The sequence below is a fragment of the Erinaceus europaeus genome, chromosome 16 (assembly GCF_950295315.1).
Source record: "Erinaceus europaeus chromosome 16, mEriEur2.1, whole genome shotgun sequence".
In the NCBI taxonomy this organism is placed as follows: Eukaryota; Metazoa; Chordata; class Mammalia; order Eulipotyphla; family Erinaceidae; genus Erinaceus; species Erinaceus europaeus.
In genome coordinates, this window is record NC_080177.1 from 38,334,278 (window position 1) to 38,347,011 (window position 12,734).

At 37.3% G+C, this 12,734-nt stretch overlaps 1 protein-coding gene across 2 annotated transcripts in view; it reads right to left on the minus strand.

Moving 5' to 3' along the window:
• The window catches only part of PELI2 (pellino E3 ubiquitin protein ligase family member 2), a 204,352-nt gene that overhangs the window by 10,429 nt on the left and 181,189 nt on the right, over positions 1-12,734 (minus strand). For both annotated transcript variants that reach the window (XM_007533119.2, XM_060174925.1), the window contains 2 exons: positions 8,618-8,719; positions 796-993 (listed from right to left, as the gene is read on the minus strand). In XM_007533119.2, coding sequence (XP_007533181.2) covers positions 796-993; positions 8,618-8,719 — 300 coding nt within the window. The remainder of the gene's footprint in view (positions 1-795; positions 994-8,617; positions 8,720-12,734) is intronic.

Consider the following 12,734-nt stretch of genomic DNA (forward strand, 5'->3'; position numbering starts at 1 on the left):
GTGCTTTTCTTGTGAGGTGTGATACGACATTTAAAAAAATACTGACCACTCTTGAGTGTTTATTTTTTCCCCCCATGCAATAATATCCTGACTCAGAAAGCGAACTCTATTAACACTAGATATTTACAAAATTTTTGGGTTTCATGAACGTGGACCTAAAGGCGGCTAAGACTTTTAATCACTTTTGTTTTCTGTAAGACCCAACAGGCAACACAGAAAATGTGCAATAATATTTCGTTTTGGAATAAGTAACTACCATTTTCCTTTGTGCACTGATTGTCTACATTTGACCATATGGTTTTCCTTTTGAAGTACCCCCATCCCATTAATTCTACTATTTATACAATATATGCAGTTAATATAGTCATGTGTTACTTAATGTTTCAGTCCATGATGGAAAGTGGGTATGATGGTAGTTCCCTTATTTCTTGGCTTGTGCCATTCCACCTCTATGACATCACACAGTGCTATTGTTACCAAATGCTTCATAGCATTTTTTTGCCATTAAGCAACAAAGAAGTGCATTATGTGTTCTGAATGGAATCACTGTACATGTTATAATATATAGTAAGGAGTGACTCTTTTTTATAATATATAGTAAGGAGTGACTCATTTATACTAAAAATGTCAACATTTTTGGGTAAAAGCTTGTCAAACTAGCTACCTGAAAGCTAAAATCTCAAGAATCTAGTGAGAGGCAGCATATTAAGCTACTGGGGGTGGACGGGGCAAAACTGAATCTTACACATGATAATGAGGTTTTCTCCAAACAGTGTACTTATAAATAGTACTTACGCCGAGAAATATGTTTTTGGAAGAGTCAAATCCAGCTGCAAATATCCGTGCTGTGTAAGGTTCATTCCTGTCACAGACAATCCTGCAGGCAAACCTGGAGATGGTGCTTTGTGTGATCTGGGCTTCGTCATTGTTCTGACTGCCTGAGATTGTGTCTGTCACAACGAAGTCAATAGGACTTTCTGTGGATCTGCCCACCTAAACAAACCAAACAAGATCATGACTCAACTGAAATGCTCACGTTACTGTATTGTTGTTCATATGGACAGAGTGACTCAGGATGTCTTAGACATTCTCTCTGTCCCAAAGACCAAAATTTAATAAAAGCATTTTAGTTCTAGTCCTCTTCTTGTTTAACTAGCTCAGCTTTTCTTTTTTATAATAAGGGGCACATTACAGTAACCAACCAGCAGATTTCACATATTTGAAAGAGGCTGAATTTTCTATTCTGGAGAAAACATTCTACATTTTGCACTGCCCCAAACAAATTTTATCTCTGAGCTCAGGAAGAAACTTTATTCTTGCAGCAAATCCTTCCTTTGTTTTTCTTCCTATTTCTCAGAGAAAAGAAAATAGGCAAGCTTTTTTTAAAAAGGAAGTCAATAAACAAAAGAATTCTCACCCAGTTCCAGGGAATGTCTCCCCCCACCCCTGCCACTAAGTAAATCTATCAGTGACTCACAGCACAGAGCAAGAAAAGTATCTATCTCACTAAAATGAAATAAATATATATTAAAAAAAAAGAAAGGAAAAAAGTTGCCAACCTGTCTGAGACTTTGAGAAAACTATGCTGGTTATTACTGGGGGCATAAAGGTGGTGTTGCAGTACAGAACTATGCCCTTGTAATATTACAGTTTTATCATTATTAAATCACTTATAATTATTTATTTACTTTTTTTTTTTTAACCAGAGCACTGCTCAGCTCTGGTTTATGGTAGTTTGAGGGGTTGAACCTAGAACCGCGGAGCCTCAGGCATGAGAGTCTCTTTGCAAAACCATTATGCTATCTACCCCCACCTACAAAATTTTTTTAAAAAGAAAAAAGTCAGCATTTCAAAGCTGATTTTCCAAAAACCTTCGGCAAGTCTAAAAAAATATGAATAATATCATACTGACTTACTTTCCATGGTAAATTTAAATGCCATCAGAAAGAATACATTTCATTATCAAGATCTTTGGTTCTATTTATTGAAGTTTTTCATATTCTGTAAATTCAAATGAGAAAAGTAATGCTCTGTCCTGTGAACTAGGAAGAGCAGTCTTTAAGTATATATTAAAAATAAAGAAGTCGTGGTGACAGAATAGAAAAATGTTTACTAATAATGTTCTATGAATAAGTAAAAAAAAAAGTAAATGTCATATATGCCATAGACTTCTGAAAATCATTTATATGTCTATGGATAATTTATTATTAACTATATTAATGTTCTCCTATAACAGTAGTAATTCTGATTCAGAAACTGCCAGTGAGAGGACTATACAGAGCCCCCAGATGTGTAAGTATAAGGCCACCCCAAAAGACAATTCCCCAGTGATCTATATCTATATCCTGATCTCAGAATCCTATCTAAAATATAACTGAAGGGATACACTTTTTATTCAAATGAATACAAGTGAAAAATAGACATCTTGTGTTATTTTCCTCTGTGTGCTTCCTGGAACAGTATCATTAAATTTCTTTTGTAAATCTCACAGACACTCTGATGCATAGATTATCTCTGTAAAAGGAGCAGGCAGCAGACCTCTATTTTCTCTCTTTTTTTATAACCCTTAATTTCTTGTGTCTGAAATGTGTCTGGAATAAAATAAACCACTTGGTTCACCGAAACTCATCAACTTAAATAGATGTATATAGCCTGAGTGTTTGCATTTCAGGTTTAGAAAACATACAACTTGCTAAAAAAAAAAAAAAAGGAACATAAAATCTAAATTAGAGATGTTATAAAATCATATCATATAGTTCATGTTTCTAAAGTTGCAGCAGTGTCCCTTTGCTAGATTCATTTAAAAGCTGGGTGAATAATTCAGAAGTTCTAGTGACTGATTCAGACTGCTTCAATTTTTATTTGTTTTCACCACTGGGGGTTTTCACTGAAGCTTTGTTCCTAACAAGATTCCATCACTTCTGGCAGATTGTGTTGTAGTAGTACTCCCACTACAGTATAGGGTGAGAAGGGGTGGGGGTGGGGGAAGCAAGAGAAGGAGAGGACAGAGGCCACAGCACAGCTGCAATGTTCACGAAGCTTCTTCCCCTTTGCATGATGCTCCCATGTAGTGGTCAGGGGCTTGAACTCGCGTTCTTGTACATGATCAGGTGTGTGCTCTACTGGTTGAGCTATCTTCTGGCTCCAGCTTCAAGTTATTTATTTATTTTTTACTCTTTTTTTTTTTTTTTCCTCCAGGGTCATTGCTGGGCTCGGTGCCTGCACCATGAATCCACCGCTCCTGGAGGCCATTTTTTCCCCTTTTTGTTGCCCTTGTTGTTGTAGCCTCCTTGTGGCTATTATTATTGCCATTGTTGATGTTGTTCTCGTTGTTGGATAGGACAGAGAGAAATGGAGAGAGGAGGGGAAGACAGAGAGGGGGAGAGAAAGATAGACACCTGCAGACCTGCTTCACCGCCTGTGAAGCGACTCCCCTGCAGGTGGGGAGCTGGGGGCTCGAACCGGGATCCTTATGCTGGTCCTTGTGCTTTGCGCCACATGCGCTTAACCCACTGCACCACCGCCCGATCCCCGCTTCAAGTTATTTTTAAGCCTTTAAAAAAATAGCTCTTAGCTACTTTCAAGTGTATAATTTAGTATTACTAACTATAATCATCATGGTAATCATAACGTTCTCAGAACTTAGCTGGAAACTGGTACCCTTTGATCAGTATCTGTCAATATCCTCACACCCAGGTCTTAGTAAATAGTGTTCTAGTCTTTAAGATAGATTAAAAAAAAAATCCTACATAAGTTTGGTATTGTGCCATAATTGTCTTTTTCTTTAACTTATTTTGCTTTAAAAAGATTAGAAAAATAACATTGTAAAAATATCTTATAAATATAGGATAGTATACAAAAAAAAAATAAAGGCTACTTCAAACTCAGGAGCACACCTGCAGTGATTTCCAAGAAGCTTAGGACTGAAGCAGAAGCTACGGAAGTGCTGGGCTACTCCACAAAACTTAAGAGCTCCCAATCACAGTCTCAATCTTATTACTGGCAACCTCATGGAAGGGGGCAAAACACTTTTTCAAGCGCTAAAACAAGTATTCCCTGATAACTAGAAGTAGAATGTTCCTATTTGATATGATTTGGTAGCTATTTTAGGGATCTGGTAGAGCCAGTTTTCTTTCCATATAAGAACTGGACTGTCAGAAAAGTCCTGCTGTATTTTTCTGTGCTGTTCTTTTCTGACAACCCAATAGATGGTAATAATATTCCCAGATTCACCAATTAATCTATCAAATCCCCACCTATATATGCTTAAACTAAAATCACAGTCTAAAACAATGTCACTGAAGTGCTTCTTGGCTACAGAGATCCCATCATGATAAATTAGTGTCTTGATGAATTACTGAAGTTGACTATAAAACATGACATTTCATTCCAACTGGAACATACTGCCAGGATCAGTTAACTGAAATCATGATACTTATTTGACTGGTCATAAAATTTGTTTACCAACCAGTTCATTTCCACTTAAATGTAACCTGTAGAGTGCTAGTATAATTTTTAATTTGGGACACAAGTTATTTTGTTGCTTTTGCTAGGAAAAAAAAATTTCAATCCTACAGAAAATGTACCTAACTTGGAAATTTGGGAGTTTGTCTTTTATTTTTTTAACTATTAGGTCAACTTTAAATTGTTTAAATTCAACCATGTAGGTAAACCAAGGTATTTCAGATTTTCATCTGATGCTCACCTACTGCTATAGTCAAGAGAGTCTTGTAGGGAAAATTTTACTCCCTCCTACTGTCATACATTCAGCATCATCTGGCACTTTAAAATTTATAAGTAGGGAGTCAGGAGGTAGCGCAGTGGGTTAAGTGTAGGTGCGCAAAGCACAAGGACCGGTGTAAGGATCCCGTTTCCAGTCCCTGACTCCTCACCTGCAGGGGAGTTGATTCACAAGCGGTGACGCAGGTCTGAAGGTGTCTATCTTTCTCTCCCCCTCCTCTCTCATTTTTCTCTGTCCTATCCAACAACAAAGACATCAATAACAACAAAAACAATAACTATAAGGGCAACAAAAGGGAATAAACAAATATTTAAAAAATTAGAAATAATGAAGAGCCTTGATTTGCTTGAGGCCTTAGTTACAATCACTATAGGTCATATGTTACTGAAATATATGGAAGGGCCTTCTTCACCTTTCTTGCACTGTTCTATCCATTGTCCTGCACTTATAATCTTTTTTCTAACTTCCCTCTTATGGAAAAAAAAAAGTTTCTGCTCTTATCCAAGAGAAGTTTCTCCAGTAAAGCTTGAGATCCCAAACACCCTGCCTTTCCCAAAGATTTTATTCCTGATGCTGCCCCCCACAACCTGTCTTTCCCAAGTCATCTCTCTTTTCAGATTAGATTATGCCATAAGCTCTCAAATTCTCTGACTCTGTGGTATGGACTTTTTTTTTTAATTTCAACTAGTCACTGATACTTAAAAAAAAATGCAATGGGGGCCAGGCAGTGGCATACCTGGTTAAGCACAGAATCCAGGTTCAAGCCCTTGGTTCCCACCTGCAGGGTGAAAGCTTTTCTAGTGGTGAAATAAGGCTGCAAGCAACTGTCTCTTTCCCTCTCTATCTCCCCTACCCCTCTCAATTTCTCTCTGTCTCTATCCAATAAATAAATAAATAAATAAATAATAAAATGTAAAAAAAAGGACAATGAAAATGAGTTTTTAGAAAAATGATTAACTCTTTGGATGTTTTAGTAATACCCAACTGCTATAAAGTTTCCAAATGCCGGCTCTTGATGTTTTTTTTCAACTCATTCTGTGTGATAAACAGCGACTCAGTTGGAGTAGCGCTGTTCCAGACTTGTCTCCTTTCTGTACAATTGCTTATCTTTGCCTGCAAGCTACAGTCTCATTTTCCTGAAGCCCTTAATGGTAACATTTTTTGAAGAACCTGCCATTGATTACTAGCTTCATTTCCTTACCCATCTCCTTAACTTTCTTCTTAACCTTTTCAAACTGAACTGTTCTTCCCACTGCTCTACTGAACCATTCTTTTCCAGGTTCCCAGGTCTTAAAATCAACAAGGCTAGAAATGGACCTACCCTATGACCCTGCAGTCTTCCTGAAGATACATCCTAAGGAACCAAACACACCCATCCAAAAAGATCTATGTATACCTATGTTCATAGCAGCACAATTTATAATAGCCAAGAGCTGGAAGCAACCCAGATGTCCAACAACAGATGAATGGCCAAGAAAGTTGTGGTATATATACACAATGGAACACTACTGAGCTATTAAAAATGGTGAATTCACCTTCTTTACCTCATCTTGGATGGGGTTTGAAGAAAGCATGTTAAGTGTGATAAGCCAGAAAGAGAAGAATGAGTATAAGATGATCCCACTGATAGAGCTAAGTTTAGAATAAGAACCGAAAGGGAAACATAAAGCAGAACTTGGACTGGGTTTGGTGTATTGCACTGAAGTAAGGATTCTAGGGGATTAGGGGGTTTTCAGGTCCTGGTGCACTATGGTGGAGGAAGAACTGGCCTGGTGGTGATTGTGCTTTATTGAAAACTGAGATATTTTATACATGTACCCATAATTGTATTTACTGTAAACTAATAATACCTAACAATTTAAAAAAAAAAAAAAAAAAGAAAAGGGGAAAAGAAAACACTTCATAATTAGTGTAGCATTGCTATGGTATCTTTCCTTTTTTTTTTTTTAAGATTTCATTTATTTATTTATTTTAATTTGTTATTGGATAGACACAGAGAGAAACTTAGAGAGAAGGGGAGATAAAGAGGAAGAGAGACAAAGCAGACCTGCTTCACTGCCTGTGAAGCGACTCCCTTGCAGGTGGGGAGCCGGGGGTATCTTTCCTTATCTCTGTGCCTCATCCCTTCTATGTAGGAAAAAACAGACCTCTGGGAGCATTGGATTTGTATAGAAAACCACTGAAAACCTTGATGGTAATAAATAATTATTAAAATAAAAGAATTTGTATGTGTTCTTTTTTTGTGTCTGTCGAGTGTTACTCTATCTTTCCTTGTCATAATACTTTATTACAATAAAAAAACCCTGAGTAGTTCTTCATATTCCATCTTCAGTTATAGTAACGTATCATCTCAAGAGTGTGTATTTTAAGAAACTGAAATGCAAAGAGAAAAGAAAATGCAGTTCCTCATAATAGTCACATATCCCTTTGCAATCCTAAAAATTTCCCTGTAGAGCAAATTACTCTCTTTCTTTCTCTCACTAACATATGTGAGTGTTTATTATGTACATGCTTACTATCCCTGAAGATCATTTTCATTATCTGTCTTTGTGGCTATATACATAGTACTTGGAGAACTAAATGCATTAATTGTGAAATTCAAATATGCTACAGGGCAAGAGGAAAAAGCACCATGCGAATGACAGTCTTGGGGTAAACAACCCAAACATCTATCTTACTAAATCAACTCCTTTTTTTTTGGTCACTGTTAGGGCTTTCCTTTTTGGGTTACAACTGAACAACTAATCTTTGTGAACTGCATGTCCTTTGTGCTATAAAGATGAGTTGCTAATCTTAGTCTCAGATTTATTGTTAGAACTAAATGAAACCTGCTAAAGGGTTTTATATGCAAAGAACCATGTAACTATCATAATTGGGCTGTTTCATAATACTGTGCCTAGTGGTGTATGAATTAGAATGGTTAAATATTGTTAAAATTAAATGCAAAAGGAAACAGAATTTGAATTATTCTGAGCAAAGAAAAAACTAGGTCATATAAACAAAACTTAATTTTGCTTATTTTATAAACATAAATAAAATTTATTTTTTGTAAATGCCTCTGATAATCATCAAAAAAGTTTTATCATCTTCCTAAAAATTGTATGATGATCACTTTTAACCAATCCCTTACAGTCTGGAAACTCCCACTGTGATAATTGATGATTGCAAAGTTTAAACAACTTCCTCATTTGAAGTGATGTGATCCAATAGTCTCATGTCTTTGAACTTTGTATCAGATTCGAATGTGGAAACTCCCTGTTTAAAAAAAAAAAGTTCTGTGGTGGAGGAGGAGGATGGGATGTAGGTGGGGAGTTAGAGTATTATGCAGAAAACTGAGAAATGTATTTTTTTTTGCCTCCAGGGTTATCACTGGGGCTCAGTGCCTGTCCTATGAATCCACTGCTCCTGGAGGCCATTTCCCCCATTTTGTTGCCCTTGTTCTTACCCTTGTTGTTGTCGTTATTAATATTTTTGTCACTGCTGTTGTTGTTGGATAGGACAGAGAGAAACTGAGAGAGAAGGGGATACAGAGATGGGGAGAGAAAGACAGGCACCTGCAGACCTGCTTCCTTACACTGTTCCTTGTGCTTTGCGCCATGTACATTTAACCCGCTGTGCTGCCACCCGACTCCCCAACTACTGTATTTAACTGTCTACTGTAAATCATTAATCCCCCAATAAAGAAAAAGTTGTTATATGCACAATAAACTCTTACTACTTGGTCTTTCAGTAAGAAAAAACAAAGAAAGAAAGAAGGAAAGAAAGGAAGGGAAGGAAGGAGGGAAGAAAGAGAGAGAGAGAGGAGAGAGAGAGAGAGAGGATGGGAGGGAGGAAGGGAGGGAGAGAGGGAGGAAGGTTAAGAAAGGAAGGCATTACCTGAAACATATCTGTGTCTTTATCATGCGTGTACTCAACAACCACAGTCTGGTTTCTTGACAGAGTGTACGATATACTGTGTTGACCTTTGCAGCTGATAGCCTACAAAAGAAATATAAAGGTAAAAAGGATGTATTAGAATTTCATTTTACCACTTAGCTACAATTCTGTTTGTGGTTAAGAGAGAGCACTCCACCAGGAAAACTGAATGCAAGCAGTATTTCTCTAAGTCAAAGCCTATCACTGTGCCATTCTCTGAATACCAAGAGTCACAAGTCTGGTTTTACCTTAATTTAAACAGAACTCTAATTCAAATTACCAAATTTTTACTAGTTTCGAGACTTGATATAATTGTTATTTCTAGGAAAAACATGTATTTTTTCTGTTACCTTAACCTAGCAGGAGGATATTTAATTTGATTATTATTTTTTTAATTCTTACACTATAACATCTAAGTTATTGATTTCCTCCCTCCCCCCCATTTTCTTTGCCAGAGCACTGCTCAGCTCTGGCTAATGGTGGTGTGGAGAATTGAACCTTAGTCCTCTTTGGAGCCTCAGGCATGAGAGTTTCTTTGCATAACTACTGTGGTATCTATCTCTGTCTCAAATGATATTTTCTTGTAGCATGTTTTCTTACGTGGAAGATCATTTATCAAAGACAGTCAAAGATTCACTGAGAATACTGCAAATATTCTATAAGTATTTCTATATAATATGTATTGTTTTAGGTAATAAAATATCTTATTTAAATTTTGCACAAGCAGTTGCTTAACTCAGATACTTATTGAATTGATACATATGGCAGCTAAGTTAGTTTTATCTTTTTAGTATATTTGCTGCTGAAGTGAGCACAGTTTTATCTTTTTTACACTTAGACTCAATTAATTCTTTTTTTTTTTTTAACCAGAGCACTGTTCAGCTCTGGCTTATGGTGATGTGGGGGACTGAATCTGGGACTCAGACATCTCAGGGATGAGAGTCTTTCTGCATAACCATTATGCTCTTTCCCCACCCCATCTATTTTTATTTTTTTTTGCCACTAGGGTTATTGCTGGGTCTCAATACGTGCACAGCAAATCCACTTCTGGTGGCCATTTTCTTTCTCTTTTTTGACAGATAACAGAGAGAAATAGTTACAGGGGAAACTGAGAGATAGATACCAACAGCACTGCTTCCCACTTATGAAGCTTCCCTAGACAACTCCTCAGGTGGGACTGGTAGCTTGAACCCAGGTCTTTGAGCATGGTAACAAATGCATGTTGCCAGGTGTGCCACTGGCCCCTTAATCAAATCTAATAATTTTTGCAATGTATGTAGACACCAATAACAGAGTATTTCTTATGGCCTTCTATAATCATAACCTGTGACCATATATTCATTGCCTCAAATTTTCCAAATTGATAAAGAAACTTAAATTGCACTCTAAATTATTTCAATTAAATTTTATTCATTCTACATTAACTTATTTTACTGTTTAAACACTGTTTAAGACCAAGGTAACATTGGGAATTAACTGGACATATATGGCACACTGGTGAAAATGTACTCTGACCATTTATGTCTGACTTCGAGTAAGAAAGCCCCTGCTGTGTTTTGGATGCCTCTGGACTTGGAGAAGATGAGGGCATGAGCAAGAAGCTAAAGGAGAAATGAATCCCAGAAGAGGTGCTGGTCTAGGTCAGCAGGTGATCCTCTCCCTTACAGCAGGGGTGGCCGAGGTACTTCAAAGTTTGAGTTTTAAGTCCTGGCAGTGATTTCACTGTTAACTCTGTCAGTCAACAGCCCTAAGTGCTAGAACCATGAAGCTCAAACAGGCTGTATCTGCATGGAGAGGAAGGAAGCATGAGATGAGATGACCATGGAAGACTGTGGCTTAAGCCAGCACTGGGGTTTGGAGTGAAAAGTGACAGACAAAACCAGGACATCATACTGAGAGTCTCAGAAATAAATGGAGAGGAGCCCGCTTCACCAGACGACTTAAATTTGGGCTCACACGGTCTTGCTGGCACATCAAAGTCTGGAATAAGGTCACATTTGGGTGGCTGAAGAAAGTCAGAGTTTAAGCATGAAATCAGTTTTTGTTTTCTTTCTGGCAGGTCTAAAAGCCATTACTTGTGTTAGAAACATCAATTCTTCAACAGTACTTTTTAACATTTAAAATATCACTTTCAGAAATGCAACCTTTAGCAAATTACAGATTCGCTGGCTTGAGTTGATCATTTCATTCATTTTAGAAATAAAACAAAAGCCCTCCCACGTTACCAAGTTATTTGGAAATTGAATTAGGAAGAGTAGGTAGGGGCTTCTCTTGGTTGAGACTTAGTTCAAACATGGTAACTGCTATATAATGTAATTTTAGTATCGTAACTCAAGACTGGAAATTAAAAACCTGGAAACTGTAAGAAAAACCAGCCCAACCAGCTTGCCTGGTAGGACAACACTGAGGGTAGGGCAAATAAACCCTTTAGAAGCTTTGAGTGCCTCAAAGGCAGGTCTGATTTTACCAGCTTCTCCATCTCCTCCAGAACTGAGGGAATGACCAGTATCCACTAAGTTTCAGATAAACAAAAGGATGAACTGCAACATATTTAAGAAGAAATTTAGGACTTAATTCTTCAGCTTCCTCTTCTATCCCTGTGCTTCATGCTATCAATAATGACACTTTCGGTTTGAATTTACTACAAGTGTGAATCCTGCTGGTTTCAAAATGTCACAACAGACAACCAAAGATTAGATGATTATGGAGCCACAGAATATAAGATTCCAACTTTAGCCTCAGAAGTTAAATACAATTATGCAATCACAGACATCCAAACTAGAGTCTTTCTGAATTAATGCAGTTATTAATTTGATGAGAACATATAACCTGTATTTCAGTCAAAAAGAAAAAGAAATTTGAGAAATTAAATGGTTTCTAGAAATTACATTTATTTATTTATTTATTTATTTATTTTTGTGGAGTCAGGGTCTCACACATGTACACTCTCATCATTTCACTGGGCTGACTTTTTCATTTAGAGAAAACACACACACACACACACACACACACACACACACACACACACACACTCACCCCTGAACTTTCTGTAGTGCCACAACATCTCTCAAGTGGTGCTGGAGCTCAAATCTAAGCAAGCAACATACATAGTGAAGCGCATATAAGCGAGGCAGTGAGTTTCAACCCATTTACTCCAAGTTTTATAAGGATCCTAAGTGAGGTTTAATTTATTGGATAGTGAGAAAAAACTAAAATCCATCAACTGGGCAGACACTGCTGGTCACCTAGTTTATTTTTCCCTACGAGCTAGACTAGCTTCCCATGGAAGAGCCTGAAAATGCTAACACAAGCAACCTAAATCTCCACTAAAGTTAATGTACTGAAATGGGACCCAATCTCCTAGTGGGAGTTAGGAGATATATGGGGTGATGCTCTTGGGATGGGAGACATCAAGACGTATTCTTTGCCTTTCTCTCTTAGTAGAAATAATCATACTCTTTGGAGCAGAGATGGCTATCATGCAACTTGAGAGGAAGGTTGAAGACTTCCTGAGAAGTGCATAGGGTACTGACATCTTTGAATTAAACATAATCTAGAATCCCTCCCTCCCACTTCTATAAGAAAAATGAGGGGCCAAGGCTGCTTTTAGTTTGATAGCTTGCTACTTCCAGTCTAAAGCATCATTGTATTTTTGACCTCAAGTGGTTTTTTTTTCTTCTTCTCCTGGGTATCTTATTTCAGTCCACAGCAAAATCATATTCCCAATTACTCATACAGAAAAGCCTCATGTCACCTCTGAGACCTCTCCTGCCACTGCTGTCCATACATGATTAGCATTAATACTATCATAATTAATCCAGCAGGGAGTCAAAGCTATGCTCAGTGATTCTGCTGCAACGAGTCAAAAATCAAATACAAAGTAGAACAAGGCATAACACTGCATTTTTCCTCCTCAAATACATAGTAGTTGTTAGGCAACTGGTGATTACAAATCTAATTTATCTCCCAAAGGAGTTTTACAATCAGCTCCCTTATAGTGTATAACTTTCTGCCCTGGAGATTATTAGGTGTAATCGAATTCATCTTCCCTCTGATCTCAGATGCATTTGGTAACTTG